The sequence below is a fragment of the Plenodomus lingam genome (genome assembly GCF_022343315.1).
Source record: "Plenodomus lingam strain CAN1 chromosome Unknown contig_9, whole genome shotgun sequence".
NCBI lineage: Eukaryota > Fungi > Ascomycota > Dothideomycetes > Pleosporales > Leptosphaeriaceae > Plenodomus > Plenodomus lingam.
Genome location: NW_027093973.1, coordinates 613,165 through 629,441, shown reverse-complemented (window position 1 = coordinate 629,441; position 16,277 = coordinate 613,165). Strand labels below are relative to the sequence as shown.

General features: G+C 54.5%; 9 protein-coding genes across 9 annotated transcripts; 5 read left to right on the top strand and 4 right to left on the bottom strand.

Moving 5' to 3' along the window:
- Positions 1 to 333: 333 nt before the first annotated feature.
- IAQ61_010743 (uncharacterized protein) lies at positions 334 to 2,255 on the bottom strand (the record flags this gene model as incomplete). Its single annotated transcript, XM_003834701.2, has 7 exons — positions 334 to 883; positions 931 to 1,226; positions 1,283 to 1,529; positions 1,581 to 1,841; positions 1,891 to 2,001; positions 2,058 to 2,163; positions 2,234 to 2,255. 7 exons carry the CDS (start codon positions 2,253 to 2,255, stop codon positions 334 to 336), a joined length of 1,593 nt encoding a protein of 530 aa, XP_003834749.2.
- Positions 2,254 to 2,849, top strand: IAQ61_010742 (uncharacterized protein; the record flags this gene model as incomplete). The annotated part of the gene is made up of 2 exons (XM_066098912.1): positions 2,254 to 2,393; positions 2,720 to 2,849. The coding sequence occupies 2 exons, from the start codon at positions 2,254 to 2,256 to the stop codon at positions 2,847 to 2,849; spliced, it is 270 nt and encodes an 89-aa protein (XP_065951070.1).
- A 399-nt stretch (positions 2,850 to 3,248) lies between these two features.
- Positions 3,249 to 4,042, bottom strand: IAQ61_010741 (uncharacterized protein; the record flags this gene model as incomplete). Its single annotated transcript, XM_003834700.1, has 2 exons — positions 3,249 to 3,935; positions 3,983 to 4,042. The coding sequence occupies 2 exons, from the start codon at positions 4,040 to 4,042 to the stop codon at positions 3,249 to 3,251; spliced, it is 747 nt and encodes a 248-aa protein (XP_003834748.1).
- Positions 4,043 to 4,434: 392 nt separating this feature from the next.
- IAQ61_010740 (uncharacterized protein) lies at positions 4,435 to 5,399 on the top strand (the record flags this gene model as incomplete). Its single annotated transcript, XM_003834699.1, has 5 exons — positions 4,435 to 4,525; positions 4,588 to 4,668; positions 4,808 to 4,966; positions 5,061 to 5,270; positions 5,335 to 5,399. The coding sequence occupies 5 exons, from the start codon at positions 4,435 to 4,437 to the stop codon at positions 5,397 to 5,399; spliced, it is 606 nt and encodes a 201-aa protein (XP_003834747.1).
- A 423-nt stretch (positions 5,400 to 5,822) lies between these two features.
- Positions 5,823 to 6,167, top strand: IAQ61_010739 (uncharacterized protein; the record flags this gene model as incomplete). Its single annotated transcript, XM_066098911.1, has 1 exon — positions 5,823 to 6,167. One exon carries the CDS (start codon positions 5,823 to 5,825, stop codon positions 6,165 to 6,167), a length of 345 nt encoding a protein of 114 aa, XP_065951069.1.
- An 88-nt stretch (positions 6,168 to 6,255) lies between these two features.
- Positions 6,256 to 7,101, bottom strand: IAQ61_010738 (uncharacterized protein; the record flags this gene model as incomplete). The annotated part of the gene is made up of 1 exon (XM_066098910.1): positions 6,256 to 7,101. The coding sequence occupies one exon, from the start codon at positions 7,099 to 7,101 to the stop codon at positions 6,256 to 6,258; it is 846 nt and encodes a 281-aa protein (XP_065951068.1).
- Positions 7,102 to 7,549: 448 nt separating this feature from the next.
- On the top strand, positions 7,550 to 11,791 carry IAQ61_010737 (uncharacterized protein). The gene is made up of 4 exons (XM_066098909.1): positions 7,550 to 8,189; positions 8,526 to 9,209; positions 9,268 to 10,336; positions 10,404 to 11,791. Exons 1-4 carry the CDS (start codon positions 8,004 to 8,006, stop codon positions 11,147 to 11,149), a joined length of 2,685 nt encoding a protein of 894 aa, XP_065951067.1. The 5' UTR covers positions 7,550 to 8,003; the 3' UTR covers positions 11,150 to 11,791.
- Positions 11,792 to 12,834: 1,043 nt separating this feature from the next.
- IAQ61_010736 (uncharacterized protein) lies at positions 12,835 to 14,932 on the top strand (the record flags this gene model as incomplete). The annotated part of the gene is made up of 3 exons (XM_003834696.1): positions 12,835 to 13,351; positions 13,531 to 14,316; positions 14,451 to 14,932. 3 exons carry the CDS (start codon positions 12,835 to 12,837, stop codon positions 14,930 to 14,932), a joined length of 1,785 nt encoding a protein of 594 aa, XP_003834744.1.
- Positions 14,933 to 15,223: 291 nt separating this feature from the next.
- IAQ61_010735 (uncharacterized protein) lies at positions 15,224 to 15,859 on the bottom strand (the record flags this gene model as incomplete). Its single annotated transcript, XM_066098908.1, has 1 exon — positions 15,224 to 15,859. One exon carries the CDS (start codon positions 15,857 to 15,859, stop codon positions 15,224 to 15,226), a length of 636 nt encoding a protein of 211 aa, XP_065951066.1.
- Positions 15,860 to 16,277: the final 418 nt, after the last annotated feature.

Here is a 16,277-nt window from a genome sequence, read left to right as displayed (position 1 = left end):
TTACATCTCAATCTCCCCGTAAATCAAGACCAAGATAACCACGTACTTGAAGGTTCTTCCCCCGCACACCAAAGAAGATACACACTATGATCTTTCCACTCCATCATCGGAATGAAAACAAATCTAGCGACAGTGACACAAGATCTACATGTTGTTGGTCATCCACACAAGGACAGAGCTTCATCATTACTATAATGGCCTACTCGTCTTGAATACCAGCCCATTATCCCATTGCCACTATATTGCCACTTACTCCCACTGCGAATAGCTGACGCAGGCCCATGCCTCCCTCCCAAAACTCCCCAACTCCCTACACTCACAAACACCCATACCCTACGACTGCGCATCATGAAACTCATCCACATCTTCCGTATTACTATCCTTGCGCCTCAAAAGATCCTTCTTCTGCGGCTCCGCCTCAGAGTTACTGTGCAATAACTTACTCTTGGGCAATTCCTGCTCAAGCTTCCGTTGCATTTCCGGATCCAAATTCCCCGGCTCGGTGGCAACTTTCTGGAATGGCAACGAGGGCGGATTGGAGGGGTCGCTCGGGATACTGGGTCGTGAAAGGGGGGCATGTGATGACGTCTTTCCTTCTAGGGACAGGCCGACGAATTGCTGGTCGAGGGCCTGCTGTTGGCCATCACTGGATGGAGGGGAGGATTGGGTAGATTGGGTGGGCGGCACGGAGGGGCCATTTGTAGCGGGCTCAATGAGTTGAGGGGCTTGTTCTACCGTTGCTGGCTGTGCTGGGTGAGTTTGGGTTGGGCGAGGGTCATGTGTGCGTGAGGGGATGTTGAACTGACGGTCCGGTTTCTGGCCTGGGAGTATGGCATAAATCTGCAGAATCTGCTTTGTCTGTTCATCAGGAGTCTTGCCGTCTCTGGAGTGCGTCAGTGGAGGCTCAAGATGGGGATTGGGGTTACTGACACTTTGGCGTTGATGATCCAATCCAAATCTTCCTCGTCGCCAGGTTCGACGCGCTTGAACAGCCGGGGATGCCAGTCGATGCCGTCACTATTACGCTTGGCTGTTTCCTCGCGTTGCCTGTCTTCAATCTTTGCCTTTGCTTCTGTGGCGACCTCTTGGTCTCTTCTCTTCACAGCTTCGCACACATCATACCATAGCCGTTGTGACTCACGCTCGTCCTGCTCTTCCAGCGGCCGAGTCATGGGAGGTGTATGTTTTGTACGGGTCGTGTCCAGCATAAGCTCTTTCTTGCCAGTCTAGAGGATGCAGGTCAGCACGAGATGCAGCCATCATTCGATTGAACTTGAAATACCGTGAGATCCTTGATGTACATTTCATCATTCCACAGGCCTGAGAACTCGTACAAGTTCTTGCCTTGCGCATCCTTGATGAAACCACCGATCGCATTGTACGTTCCACTGAAGTAGCCTTTGGATTTAAACTCGATGTCGGCGCTCATGCCGGTCTCCGGGCAGCGTACGTAGGCGTGATCACCAAGCTCATACTTCATGGTTCCGAATAGAATGCCTCGAACGTAGATGTTTGGTTGTGTGACGAAGCTGTGGCCCAATTAGCTCTCCGAACTGTACTGACATTTGCCAGCATCATACAATCGCTCTCCCGTATTCAGTAATCTCAGGACCGCGATGCCCTCCATCATGCTGGCCGCTGAATTGCCCAAGAATTTACTCCGAGGCTTGAGGGTACCGTCGACGCGGATATTGTGTTCGGGCGCCATGAAGAAATAGCTCGACTTGGGCGGATGATGTGACGTCTGCTCGGCGATGTAGTAGCCCTTGGTGCCATCAGGATAATCCCAGTAGCCAGTGAATATTTCGCCCAGGATGGGGTTCAATGGCTTTTTGACGCCTCTATACTCACATTAGTGACTGCTTGTGGCATGTGTAGGCTGGTGCGTACGGGGGTTTGATGTGCCATCCACTAAGATAGAACTTGGTCACGGCTACGAAGCGCTGTACAGGGTCTTGGATTTCTGATAGAGGAAGTAGCGTCTCTGGGTGTGCCATGAAGCTACCTTGGTGGTCAGTACAGCTATCCTCTTGAACAGAATGGGTGCATCGACGCACTTTGTGATGCGCTCCAACATGGACCGCGGCTCGAGAATGAAGGTAGGCAGCGTCACTCGGCTCAGGTCGGCACCAGGTCGCAATTGCGATATGATGTGGGATAGCACTGCACGCAGTCTGGGATCAGTCTATCATTCCCGTCTTGATTAAGTTCATCTCATGTTGGGTTCACGTACTGCTGCCTTGCTCAGAGTCCATGACTGTCTCGTCCTCGGTATGTTCGTCGCCATGGTGCCGCGACTCGTCTATCGAGGACCCGCGACTACCTGTACATTCACACAGCACACATCAGCAAGTATTCACTCGCCCCCAAAAGGCGGTATGGGGTGTCTCTCGGTACTACACGGAACAGAGGAAGACGCACTAGTCAACGAGGCTCGTCGATGTTTCGAAACTATCGGGAGATGCGGCATCGTGACTAGACGAACACTGCCTGGGTGAAAAGAGCGGATGGTGCAAAGGGAGGCTGTGTCAGAAAAAAAGTTGGCGTGAAGAATCCCGCGTAGGGTATCCCGTCAAGTTGGTATCGGGGTAATGCGGTTTGGGGTTCGCGCCGAGCGATGACGATGCTTGTAACAATTTACCGACCCCGCTATCCGCTATGAAACTTTTGTTTGTTTCGCTGCGAGACAGGTAAACATCAACGACGACGAGGACAACAGCAACCACAGCGGCAATAAGGAAGAGCCAGGCACAGTCAGTGCAGTGGAGGGACTGGGAGACGAGGGAAATGGTGAATGGTATGGTGAATGTGAAGGCTGGGTGCAGGCTTCAGAGCAACATGACGAGTGACAAGCCCGGGCTGACGATCCTGACTGTTTCGTGCAATGCTGGCAGCGGCAGGTGAGTTGTGCCTGCCGCCTTCCAAGAGTTGCTGCCCCGCAGTCGGCTTGTTTCTCGTGTCCAGATGACTGACAGACCAGCGCGGCACGGGACGGATCATTCATGCTTCCGTTGACGGCGGTCTTCAGAAGAAGATGGATTGGTCGCATGCTGTCATGGAACACATGGCCGATCTTTTGCATCTGCCATGGCGGTTACTTTTCCACTGCCTCGCGTGCAGAGTTGGGACGGACGCCCATAGGGGCTCTAGATACCTAACCACCATGCACTGACTTAGGCCCATGAGAACGCTTGGAGTGACTACATATCCATCTGCCTAGAACTTCACTCTTTCCCTCCCTCCATGGTTCAGTCCAAGACACTCTCACCCGCCTTGTCAGCATCCTTCGCATCTTGCTCCTGCGTCCTGCCCAACTCCCCTACCCTCTGCACTTCCTTACTATCCATGCCCACCACCCTCACCCCAGCCTTCTCATACTCCCTATGCACATCGTCCAACGATGACGGGCACACAGCCTTGACCGCTTCCTGCACCACCCACGTCCTGAAGCCCTCCTTCTGCGCATCCAGCGCCGTGTGCTTGACACAATAGTCTGCCGCCAACCCCACGCAATACACGTCCGTCACGCCCGCATCTTTCAATGTCTTGGCCAAACCGCTGCGCGCCACACAAGGACTCGTAAAGGGATCTGCAAACGCAGAATACATTTCCACGCGCTTATCCTGGCCCTTTTCTACTAGGCAATCGACAGTGCTGACGTTGAGTTCGGGGACCAAGTCTGCACCTGGCGTCCCTTGAACGCAGTGATCGGGCCATAGACGCGTCTCTATGCTTTCAGAGGGGTTGTGTGGGTTCGTGATGATGGCGGTGGATTCAAAGGGTTTGTTGTGTGGGGCGGGGTGGTTGGAGGCGAAGGAGATGTGGTCGCGAGGGTGGCAGTCTTTGGTTGCGACTTTGAGAGTGAAGGGAAAGCTGAGGAGGGTGTTGATGGTTGGGATGATGTCGCGACCCCCGGTTACGGCCAAGGCGCCATTCTGGTGGTGTGAGCATTCATCAGACTGGTTGCTGGCAGGAGACGCACGGGAGGACAAAAGTCTTCTTGCATGTCGACAACCACAAGGGCGGGCTTGAACGACGACATGTTGACTTTGACGAGGCGGCAGAGCTGTGTGATTAGTTCCTGTGTAGTGGTGAGTGTGTGAGCAATGGCAATGTGTGTAGATGAGATGGGTCATCAAAATGTAAGTGTCGGGAAGACTACTCTACTACGGTACGCGTTACAATGTTTGAGAGTGAGCGCGTCATATGGATGCAGCCTGGATCCTACGGAGTACTGCTAGCAACCAGTCCCACTTCCAGGGCTGTGGCTTCCACTTACTTGTGGCTCGTGTGCTGTGGCTCAACATCTGACTCAGCAAGCCCGCCAAGCCCTTCCAAAGCTCTCGCATGATCCGACGTCAACCACGGAACCCAAACCCATCCGCCAGCCCCCAACACCCACGCCTCTCCCCTCTCCCCAATCGCCCCCTCGCCATGTTCGTCCAGCGCTCCGCCATCGCCGCAGCACGAAGAGTGGCCCCGCGCGCCCTCGCTCAGCGCACCTTCACCACCAGCTTTGTCCGCCGTACGCAACCAATACCCCCCATCATCGTACGACTGCATTGCAACCCATTGACACGCTCACAGGCGATGCGGGAGACAAGTCCACTCCGGATAAGTACGCAAGTGCTCCCCCGAGCCTCCTCCGCGGTTTCAAGAAGCTAGATGGTACGTCGTTGAACTGCAATGCGCCTGCGCCCGGGGGTTCTTTTTTTTTCTTTTGCGATCGTGGTCCGAGGCAAGCAATGAGGCATAGGCTGTGCTCGCAATGGCAATCGGTCTTTTACTGACGTGAATTCCCAACCAGAAATCAAAACCGAAGCCGATCTCCTGCCCCCCGGAGCCGAACCCGGTACCGTCCCCACGGACGCCGAACAAGCCACTGGTCTCGAGCGTCTTGAAATCCTCGGAAAAATGCAGGGTGTGGATATCTTTGACATGAGGCCTCTAGATGCCAGCCGTGTCGGTACGTCTCCCCCCTCAATGGCTCGCCCTACTCGGCCTTTTTTTCTTCTTCTTCTATTCTTCCACTTTTCCCGTGATTAACATAATGTACCCAGGCACCATGGCAGACCCCATCATCGTTAACTCTGCAGGCAATGAGCAGTATGTCGGCTGCACTGGTTGCCCTGCCGACTCGCACAATGTCCTGTGGATCACGCTTACACGCGATGAGCCCAAGTCTCGCTGCATGGAGTGTGGCTCCGTTTACGAGATGCATTATGTGGGCCCTCCTGATGATGCTCACTCTGACCACCATGCTCACCACGGTATGTCATGATTTCTTTTTCTTATGAAAAACAAGACAATTGCTAGTATGCTAACTCATGGTAGAAAACCCGTACCCCAAGCCAAAGAACATGGCCGATTTCCTTAAGCCCGAGTACTTGGAGAGGTAAATGTGAGATTTGTTGCCTTGGAATAGAATGGAAGGGGTGAGCAAGCAGGGAGGGTGAGGTTGGTGGTGGTATATCTATCCAGGTAGACCATGTAGTATATGTAGCAGTCGAGACCCTTATGAAGAGAGAGAGAGACATCATTTTGATCCACATCTTCCACATGCCTATTCCCCATCCCAACCAACCACGACCTCACGACCCCTTCAAACTCATAATGCCCAAAATCACACTCTCCAACGCCTTTCTCTCCTCCTCCTCCTCCTCCTCCACCTCCCCTGCTGCACCCTTACTCCCCCCTTTCCTCCCCCCTCCCCCCTCCCCCAACTTGTACACCTTGCGAATCCTGCCCACATCCGCACCAGCCCCCAATTCCACACCCATCTCACCAATCGGCACACTACGGCCCCTTACCACACTCGCCAAATGCGCGCCCACGCTCTGCGCCGAAAGTGCGTCATCGAGTACAAGCCTACCCGGCCGCGGGCTCACCTTTTCCTCTGCTTGGGACACAGTTTGCGCGGTGCCAGCAAGGGCGTCGTCGATGCGGACGCCCAGTTTCACGGCGATGAGGCGGGTGGTGTGGGGTCCGATACCGAAGAGGGAGTAGCTTTGGCCGATGTTGTTGTTTGGGCTGAGGCGGAAGACGAGTTCGGAATGGGGGGTGCGTGTTTTTGGGGACCGGGTGGGGGAGGTGGTTGCGAAGGCGTGGAGGGTGAGGAAGGCGGAGGTGAGGAGGTGGGAGGGGGAGAGGATCTGGATTTATTTTGATTGGGGGGTTAGTTTTGGTGGAGGGATTGGGGGTCTGGGGGGTTTGGTTGATGTTGAGGGTTGGGGGGGGGGAAGAAGGTGGAATTGACTAGGCTGAGGCTGGGACGGTGGTAGATGAGATAAGACGAGATGAATGGATGGATAATTTGGATCGGGGAAAAGGGGTGGGAGGCTGGTGATTGGTGGAGGGCATGTGTGACGGTGTGAGTGAAGGTATGGGTGTTATGGAAGGGTAGGGCAGGATAGGGCTGAAGATAGCGTAGTCGGTGCGATTGATCGACTGGGGGGATGTAATAGCACCGCTAAGCCAGAGAGAACCAGGTGAAGCGATGATGATCGTTGGGTGGTATGATGAAGCTAGGGTGACGTGGAGCATGAAGGCATTTGTTGGGGTTCCTGCATCGTACGACGGTTGCAACGAGGCCGTTTCCCAATCAAGGACAACCCAGTCGAGAGGTAGATGTCCTTGGTTTGGTGACTGTAGGGGCAAATCTGCACATGGACGTGACGGATTGAAAAGCAAACGACAAGATAGTACGCACCATGGCTGCATCCAAAAAGGCATAATCAAAGTCTGGATTTGCTGCCAGCAATTGGCTTTTGAGAAAGTCTGCATTTTCAACGTCTTCGAACAGGGCGACGTGAACAGGGTAGGCGTGGTAGTGTGGCAGACGAAAAGTCCGTATGGAGGCCATGAAGGTTGATCTGCGGCCAGAGTATTGGCGATGGGCGTTGGGAGCACAGACGGATGTTTGACGGTCAAGGCCAGAAGGGGACTGGCGATGAAAATTCCCTCGAATGGATCTCTCGTCCTTCTAGCGCCTTGGCCGAGGCTTGATCGTCGACAAGAGTGCAGCGAGGCCGGGTGGTCCTGGCAAGCGGGCTCGGGAGTGGAGACAAGACGAGATGGATTTTCTTTTTTAGCCATGTGCATGCTAGAGTTGCGTGCCGTGTGTTGATGTTCAAAGGCTGTGAGGCTCAGCAATCAACGGGCGAGCGTCAGGTATTTGACGAGGTCAGCAGGCTTGGGCGGTACGGGTGCCTAGGAGTCGCGGGGGCCTCGTCAAGGTCCATCCCCCAAGCTTAGTCGATGGAGCTGTGTATCGCAAGGTTGAGAACCCGTGGGCGCAGCGAATGAGCTTGGGCAGATTGGACGATCGGTTCGATGGGCCCTGGCGCCCTGGACTTGTACAATCATGTACTTTCCGCCCAAGACAGCAAACAGTCAGAGCGCGCAAAGTGACAAGGTGACAGGTGACAAGGTGACAGGTGACAAGGTGACAGGTGACAAGTGGCGGCGGGGGTTGGGTGTGGGAATTGCGACGTTTTCAGCACAGCAACCAAGTTCCAGTTGTCACTTGTCACCAGCCACCAGCCACCAGCGATCCCCCTCCCCCTCCATCACACCTGCGCCATTGTTCTCTTGCGACAACGCGCTGCACGTACCGACACCGCGCCCTAGGACATTTTGCCCCGTGCGTGTGTGCCGTGCCTGTTGTCCTCCACCATACCCCTACCCTACCTATCCTCTCGACAGTTTGGCGGTCATGTCATGTCCCTCGACTTTTTTATTTTACTATACCGTGCAACAGCCACACAGGCTACCCTGAGTACTCTGTCTAGGTACCTAGGCGCCAGCCAAGCCCAGGCAAGACCAGCCAACATCCAAAGGTCAAGCCAAGTTTGACAGCCAGACCCACCAGCGCCACCCTCGGCAGCAAACCTGGGGTGCATCGCATCGTACCTGTCTCGACACCCGTCATCTCACGGAACATACCGTCTGCCTCGTGTGCTCGCCCACCGTTCGCTCAAAACCCCCCCGCCCCAGCCAGCAGCATGGCGACAAAGAGGCCCTCGGACGAGGAGCTGCCTCTTGCCGTCCACAAGATCCAGCGCATTGAGCAGGCTGGCCCCCCAAGTCCCCATCAGCATCCGCGCCAACCGAACAACGATTTCTCTGGCTCGGTCAAGAGGAAACTAGCCGATTCCAAGCGGACAGGTCAAGCCTGTGACCGATGCAAGGTACGTCGCGACCATGGAGAGTGAAGACTAGGCCGTGGACCGTGGATCGTGGACCGTGGACGTGGGCAACGGACAGTAGACCGTACAAGACAGTCCCGCGACGGCCGGCAGCATACCCAACAGACAAGCTGCCGTGCATCGACCCAGAGAAAGGCACCGTCGTGCCGGATCGTCGGGGGAGTTGTCGCTCTTGCGTGGGAAGCCTCACGTCGCGGATGCGCATTGCCTGCAGAGGGATCAAGGGCGGACTCCAATGCGCCTGCCGCACTCGTCGTCATCACGGGGCAAGAACAAAAGCAAAAACAAGACAACCGAGGCTGACCAAGTATCTGCCAGGTTCGCAAAATACGCTGCGATGGACGACCCGAAGGCTGCACGCCATGCGAGCAAAATAGATCGCCATGTCGCACAACCGATCGCATCACCGGGCGCGCCACGGTGCGCGGCCACGCAGAGGCCATGGAGTCGGAGAACTCATACCTGCGCAACCACATCGCAGACCTGCAGGCACAGCTGAGAGAGCTGGGTGTAGAGCCGCGAGCCCCGCCCACCTACACAGCGCCACAACCACCCAGCCATCCGTGGTCTTCCCATCCGTCCGACACCCAGACCTGGCCAGAGGCCCCGCGCAAGACCAGCGCCTCTCCTCTGCCGGGCTATGCGCCCGCCGGCACCGCCGTCAAGAGCGAGTTCCAGCCGCTGCCCCAGTTCAAGCTTCACTCGATTGGCGACAACTATCTGGGAGTCGCCGCCGACGATAGCCTGCTCAGCCATATCAAAGGCACCTCGCTCTCCGTCTTTGGCACCGAAATCGACATCACCGACCACATGGCCAGCGAGGCCGAGTACGAAGATTCACCCATGTCCTACTCTACTTTGGTCCATATAACCCTGGGAGGACGGGCTGTGAAGAATCCTGGCTTGCCTGCCTATGATACCCTCAGGGAGTACGCCATATGGTACTTGCGATCCCTCAATCCCTACACCATGCTCGTTCACAAGCCGGCCTTTATGGAATTGGTAAGCATTTCCCTTCTTTGGTCCTGGTGATGACGATGACGACTAACAAACCCCCCAGGTCTGGAGATTTGGTAATGATGCCAACTTCACACCAACGGCTGCCGAGATCATCGTGGTGCATATGATGCTTGCCACGATCCAATATCAAATCGCAACTCGAAACAGTCAGCAGAGCGCGTTGGCAGAGGAATCGCATACACACTATCACTACGCCCTGAGCTTCTACAAGGACATTCTTCTGAAAAAGCACACGTGGCAGTGCATTCAGGCTCTGACCATGATTTGCAACCACCTGCGCAATTTTCCCAAGCCTGGTGCTGCATGGATCATGACCTCCATTACCCATTTGTACGCCATTGAACTCGGTCTCCATCGGTCCGTCAAGGCGTGGGGTAAGCAAGAGGCCATGTCCAAACTGGATATAGAGATGCGAAAACGAGTCTTCTGGACCTTGCATGCACTCCAGGTCAATCTCAATGGCAGACTGGGAAGGCCAATGCCTCTAAGCCTCGAGGATATTGACGTCGAATACCCCGAGCCCATGAACGACTGCCTTCCCGGCGAAGAGGCAAAACTGGATCCAGCCCACCATTGCTCTTTTCAGGTGGGCATACAAGTCGCCAAATACTCCTCTCTGGAATTGGAGCTCTACAAGACCATTTATGCTGTGCGACACTCACCACACAGCTATGTTGACAACCTCAAGAGGCTCGAAGCCAAGGTTCAGCAATGGAAAGACGAGATCCCCCATCAGCTTCGCGACCCATCACAGGCATCTGTGGATGATCACATCTTTGCTCTATATCTAGAATATTGGCACCAGGCCTACCACCTCCTGCTCCACCATCCCGCTGTGTGCCGATCGACCGATCCAGCCGTACTCAGTTCAAACTTGGATAAATGTATGGAGGCTTCACAGAAGATGCTGCACAATTGCACCGAGATGATGCACATGAAGAGCCTGGACATACCCTGGATCAACACGGTGGTCTACATTGCCGCAGCTTTTACAACGCTATTCATCTCCTCGATGCGAAAAGACCAGCTCTCGCCTGTTGACATGACCAAGTTAAAGGCCGATATGGCTACGTGGGTGGATGTCATTGGCGAGTGCGACCAATTCTTGGGTATGTTCAACACGCCTAATTCATTCTCTCTCGAGTATAGGTAGGAACCGTGCTAACATGGTTGTAGGATCCGCAGGTAAGCTCAGGGGTGCGATATCTGACATCATCAACCAATCGCTGGGAACGATCAATGATAGCATCGTCAAACGTACAGCCACAGAATCGCTAGCCCGTGTTGCCATGCAAACTCCACAAAATCTGGCCACCCAAAACTCGAGTAGTGCACCCTCGGCATACGATAACAGCATGTACCGTGATCAATATTCGAGAACAACAAGTGGGCCGACTGACTCTGTACTCACATCTCATACAACTTGTCCGAGTATGAGCGGTGGATCAGCACACCCGTACAATCTTGGGACACCCAACGCCACGCCACAGCAGTCCACCAACCCCTTTGACCAGCAAGCCTACCCGGTTCCCGACGAGACCGGCATGACATCCAACCACGTCGCCGCTCTCGCAGCTGCCACATCGAACAACACGTCGCAACCGTCCAGCAACGGATACGCGTATGCGCACACGCAAACCGCCGACCACACCCACCAACCAGCCTACTCGGCCAATGGCTTCACACCCCAAGATTGGCGCTCCTGGGGCCGCACCTATACCCAGCAAATCAGCCACCCAGGCGACTACCTCAACACGGCCACGACTCTGATGACGCTGGGCCGCGAATCTGCAGGATCGCAGAGTTCGCCCGGTGAGGCGCAGGGCCTGGTGGATGGGTCGGGGGTCTCGGTGGGGCATGGCGGTGGACCTCAGTGGCCGACGATTCAGTTTTCGGGGCAGGCGAATGGGCATTTGGGATGAGGGAGGGGGAAGGGTTGGGAAGGAATCTTTTGCGAATGAGAGTTGGTCATGCGCTTTGGCGGGTTTTTTGGGGGTTATTTTTTCTGAGGGATTGGCTTTGATTCCCATTCTTCTTGTTTGCCATTTGTGCTTTTTTTTTTCTGTTCTTCTCTGGAGCGTTTGCTTATTCGCTTTCGGTTCACGTGCTTTTGTTGCGTTGCCTTGACAGTGCTTGTCGAGCCTTGTGATGATGGAGTTTTTTTTTTCTTTTTTTTTCTTTCTTCTCTTCCTCTTCATGTCTTCCCCTTTCTTGCCTTCCTCTTCTGTCTTACTCATTTTTTCAAGACTCTTTTCAATAAGAGAAACCCATTATTTTTCTTCTTTGTTTTCTCTCGAGGATGAATGTTTGGGAGATGTGAAATTTTGGATAATGTCTGGATGGCTTGGGGGATTTTCTTTTCCGGGAGGGGGTTGGATGGGAGAAGGTGGACGGGTAGAGATTGTACATGTTGAACTCGAACCTGTCGCACACGTTGAAATGCCAAGACGTTGACTTACACCCATGGGCTAGGTACCTGGGGTTGTGGGCTAGGCTAGGTGACAGCTTACTCAGCTGTAGCTTATCTAAACCACGTCTTGTAGATCTGCGTATTTGAATCGTCGAACTATTTGATCTCTAACCTTTGGTCTTTGATCTTTGATGCTGGGTAGCTGTCCAACACACCGAAACCCCCACAAGCACGAAAACAACAGCACAACGCCGTACATTATTCTTCCAACCCCAGCCCAGAGTCTTCCCACGCACATACTTACCCATATTTGGAGCATTTCTATTATAGTATCTAGTATCCATATCCACCTATAAATTGCATATAAATTGTATATATATACATACTTACCTCCCACATATAGCCTACCCCCCACCTCCCCATCTAACCCCCAATAGACCTCACCTCACCTCACCTCACCTCACCTCACCCATCCACTCTCCCTTCCCCTATCCCCTCCCATTCCAATCCCCAATCCCCAATCCTCTCCTCCATCCCCAATCCTCTCCTCCATCCCCAGCACCCCCCTCCCACCCCCACCCCCGTCCCCCACCCTCCACCCTAACCCCCATCCGGAAGGCGCAATCTCCTTGGCAAACCACCTACCCCGCGAATGGAAGGCGCGCTCGGTGCAACAAGCTTTTCGAGCACCCGCGGGCCGGCAGACGGACTCCTGGGGTCGCACGTTTGAGGCACCTTCTGCATTGGGGGTGTGGGTGGGTGTTTGTGTAGAGTCGGGTGGAGGGGCGGGTGTAAGGTCGGGTGTTAGGTCGGGTGAGTGGGATGAGGGGGGAATGGCGGTGGGTGATATTGGGACGGGGAGGGGTGGTATATTAAATGGAGATTGAGGCGGGTTGGGGATAGGCTTCTTTTTTTTTTTTTTTTTTTTTGCATGCGTCTTGCGTCTTGTTCTTTGTTTGTTGGGTTGGTTGACTTTGGGGTTTTTACTGTCTCTCTGGTTTCCCTCCTTGCTGAGGGTTTTTCTTCTTCTTACACTACACATCTCAAAGTGAATGTCTGAGACGGGAGTGAAGATTTTGTTTCACGGCTGAGATTTGGCCTTGCTACGTGAGATTTCTGGTCCTTTTTACTCTTTGCACTTGGATCTGGACCAACTCCTCACTATCACCTTGCCCACGCCAATTCCCTAAATTCACAATGCGCATCTCCTCGCCCTCCCACGCCTTAGCCCTCGCGCTCACCCTCACAACCCTCCTCCATGCCACACACGCACTCAACACCGCCAAGCAGCGGAAATTCAACCTCCTCGCCGAAATGGGATACAACCCAGACGGCACACCCATGGCCTCCAGCTTCAAAAACGCCCCGCCGGATACCTCATCCCTCTCCGCGCTGCTCAAGTCCAAAACCTCGGAATCTGGGGCTGCGTCGAGGTTGTCGAGGACCGAGATCATTGTCCCAGAGTATGTGACGCTGCCGCTGGATAATTTCCATGCGAGCAAGGGTCAGGATGCGGAGTATGAGGGCTCGTTTGCGAATCGCTACTGGGTGGCGGAAAGTGGGTATCGGCCGGGTGGTCCGGTGTTTGTGTATGATGTGGGTGAGGCGGATGCCGAGCCCAATGCTCTGTTTCGGTTGCAGAATGAGACGAGTTTTTTTAAACAGATTGTGGATGAATTTGGGGGGATTGGAGTGGTTTGGGAACATCGGTTTTGTGAGTTTGATTTTTGTTTATGATTGGCTTTGGGGGGGGGCGGGTTGAAATTGGTGAGAGGGGGGTAAGATTGGGATGGATGGGAACATTGTAGGGTCTGGAGGTTATCGCAAGGGACTTGGGGACTTGGGATACAGAACAGAGAAGAAGAACAAGTTGTACTGACCAAAAATCTCCAGATGGAAACTCCACCCCTGAACCCATAAACATCAACACACCACCCGAAGTCTTCAAATACCTCACCACCGAACAATCCCTCGCAGACGTCGAACGCTTTGCCAAACAATTCTCTCGCCCAAACATCAACCACACCCTCACCCCCGACGCAACACCCTGGATCTTCATCGGCGGCTCCTACCCCGGTATGCGCGCAGCCTTCATGCGCAACATGTACCCCGACACCATCTATGCCGCCTACGCCTCCTCCGCCCCCGTCCAAGCCAGCATCGACCAATCCTTCTATTTCGACCCCATCTGGCGCGGTCTCAACGCAAAGGGCTTCGGAAACTGTACCCGCGACATCCAAGCCGCCGTCCGGCACATGGACGACATCATGGACACGGACGAAGACGCTGCCGCCGCTCTCAAAGTGCAGTTTCTCGGCCTCGGCGCCGCTAACAATTCCCACGCTGGGTTTGCGGATGCGCTGACGACCATTTTTTACCTTTGGCAGAGCTATGGGGTCGAGGGGGGTGCGTTGGGGCTTCGTCGGTTTTGCGATTGGATGGAGACGGATCCCCAGCAGGGGAATCGTACGGCGGGGGCAGAGGGGTTTGCAGAGAGTAAAGGGGTGGAGTATGTGGTGGCGAGGTGGGCGGCGTATCCGCACTTCAACGCGGGTGTGAATGAGTATTTGGAAACGGAGTGTTCGGGCAAGACGAATGTTACGGGGACTTGCGATTTGGGTGGCTTGTTTACCAATGCCGAGAGTATTTCGTGGACGTGGCAGTATTGTACGCAGTGGGGTATGTTGTGCCACTGCCTTTCTTTCTTCCTTTCGCCCCTGTTTTTTCCTCCAAGCTCCTTTCTTTCTCATCAGGAGAGGCTGCGGGGAGACTTCCCACCTACATGCCAACACCATCCGACTAACACGTGGTAGGATACTTCCAATCAGCCAACCTCGGCCCCAACCAACTCGTCAGCAAATACAACTCCCTCGACCACCAACACGACATCTGCCACCGCCAATTCCCCGACGCTCCCGGCTCCCTCTTTCCAGACTGGCCCCTCGTCGACCACACGAACCGCGTCTTCGGTGGCTGGTCCATCAGGCCTTCCAACACCTACTGGTCTAATGGAGAATTCGACCCGTGGCGCACGTTGTCTCCCGCCAGTGCAGAGCCGTTCGCGCCGGACGTACGCGTGTTTGCCGAGCCGGTTCCAGAATGCGGGAGCAGCCAGAGCGGAGACGAGGTGTTTGGCTATGTGTTGCGGGACGCGGAGCATTGTTTTGATTTTCGGACGACGGGGGTGACGGTGCCGGGGGGTGAGATTAGTAGGGAGATTTTCAAGGGGGCGTTGAGGGAGTGGTTGGGCTGTTTTCAGGGTAAGCCTGGGTATGGGAGGCGTTGGAGGGCCTAGGGGGAGGAGATTGATGGCGAAGAGTAGATCCTGGGTCGAAATTTGTATATAATTTGGTCCATTCGTATGTTGGACTACGGGGGTATGTTCCTGAATATACATTTGCTGATGCTCAAGTACTTTAATGGCGTTGGTAAGTGCTGGCAGACTGAATCGATGAGGTTAATACGGCCGTTCGTTGTGTATAATATTGCAGAGCAAGCCCTACCGGTACGAAGCGAGAATCGCGTCAAGCCACCTGTGTCCAAGATTTTCCATGATAATCTTCTTTTTCATCAGCATTCCACTCTCTCAAAGCTTCGACCTCCCCTCCGCTTCCATCTTCCTCTTCCTCTCATCCCACTCCCAATACTCCCCCCTAAACCTCGTCCTCTCCCACTCCTCATACAACCTCCTCTTCTCCTCCTCACTCCCCGCCCTACACATCCTCCCCCACACCTCCAATTGCTCTTTAAACCCCGGATTCGGATCACACACCGGCCGCCCCTCACACAACCACTCCAACGCCTCCTCCACCCCGACCCCAAACTTCCATATCAAATACGCAACCACCAGCGTCGCACTCCTCGACTTACCCATCGCACAATGCACAAACACCCCACCCGTCTCCCCTTCCCTCTCCCCCCCGGTAGGCACAGAACCCAGCGCAGACTCAATATACCGCACCCCGGCGTCAAAGTGCTGCAGTAAGTCCACGTTGGGGTGGTCATCGGCCCGGATGTGCAAGTGTGTTAGATGCTGGAATTTTTCTTGCAGCAGTGGGTCGTAGTCTATAACGGAGAGCACGTGTGTTATCCCTGCCGAGGCGATCAGCTCGGTTTGATAGAGGGCGTAGAGGCCGCCGATGTAGAGGCGGCCGGTGCGTGGGACAAGGTCGACCCAGCCCATTGCTGTGTGGGCGCTGCTGCCGTGGAGGAGGTAGGACATGCAAATTTCATGTGAGGGGATTGTGGGGGTTGGGGTGGTGGGGAATTGGGGAGGGGGAGAAGTGAATTGGGAGGATGGACGAGTGGGGAAGGAGCCGAGGTTCAGTGTGGATGTGTTGTGAGGTGGAAGCTGTGAATTCTTCCATGTCAAAGATGTCGATGAAGTTAGAGGAATTTATGCTCGGAGGCCTATTGTCCTTTTTTGCTCGCGCATTCAGAAGTTGTATACGGCATAGGGTAAGAAAATGCACTGTTGCGTTTTGGAATGGCTGTCACGTGCTCTACCGGCGGTAGGTGGCTCTGCCAGTACCGGTACCTACCTAGCGTTTTGAAGCGCGACCTCATACCTAGCAACTTCCACTTTGGCACTTCCTACCAGCGACCTTCTCTCCGCAACGTCCCAGATCGTCAACATATGT

Excerpts from the sequence above, each read along its gene's own strand:
- IAQ61_010737 (XM_066098909.1), top strand. The coding sequence starts at position 8,004 with ATGGCGACAAAGAGGCCCTCGGACGAGGAGCTGCCTCTTGCCGTCCAC. Across the intron at positions 8,190-8,525 it reads AAGCCTGTGACCGATGCAAG|GTTCGCAAAATACGCTGCGA; the intron begins GTACGTCGCGAC and ends AGTATCTGCCAG. Across the intron at positions 10,337-10,403 it reads CGAGTGCGACCAATTCTTGG|GATCCGCAGGTAAGCTCAGG; the intron begins GTATGTTCAACA and ends ACATGGTTGTAG.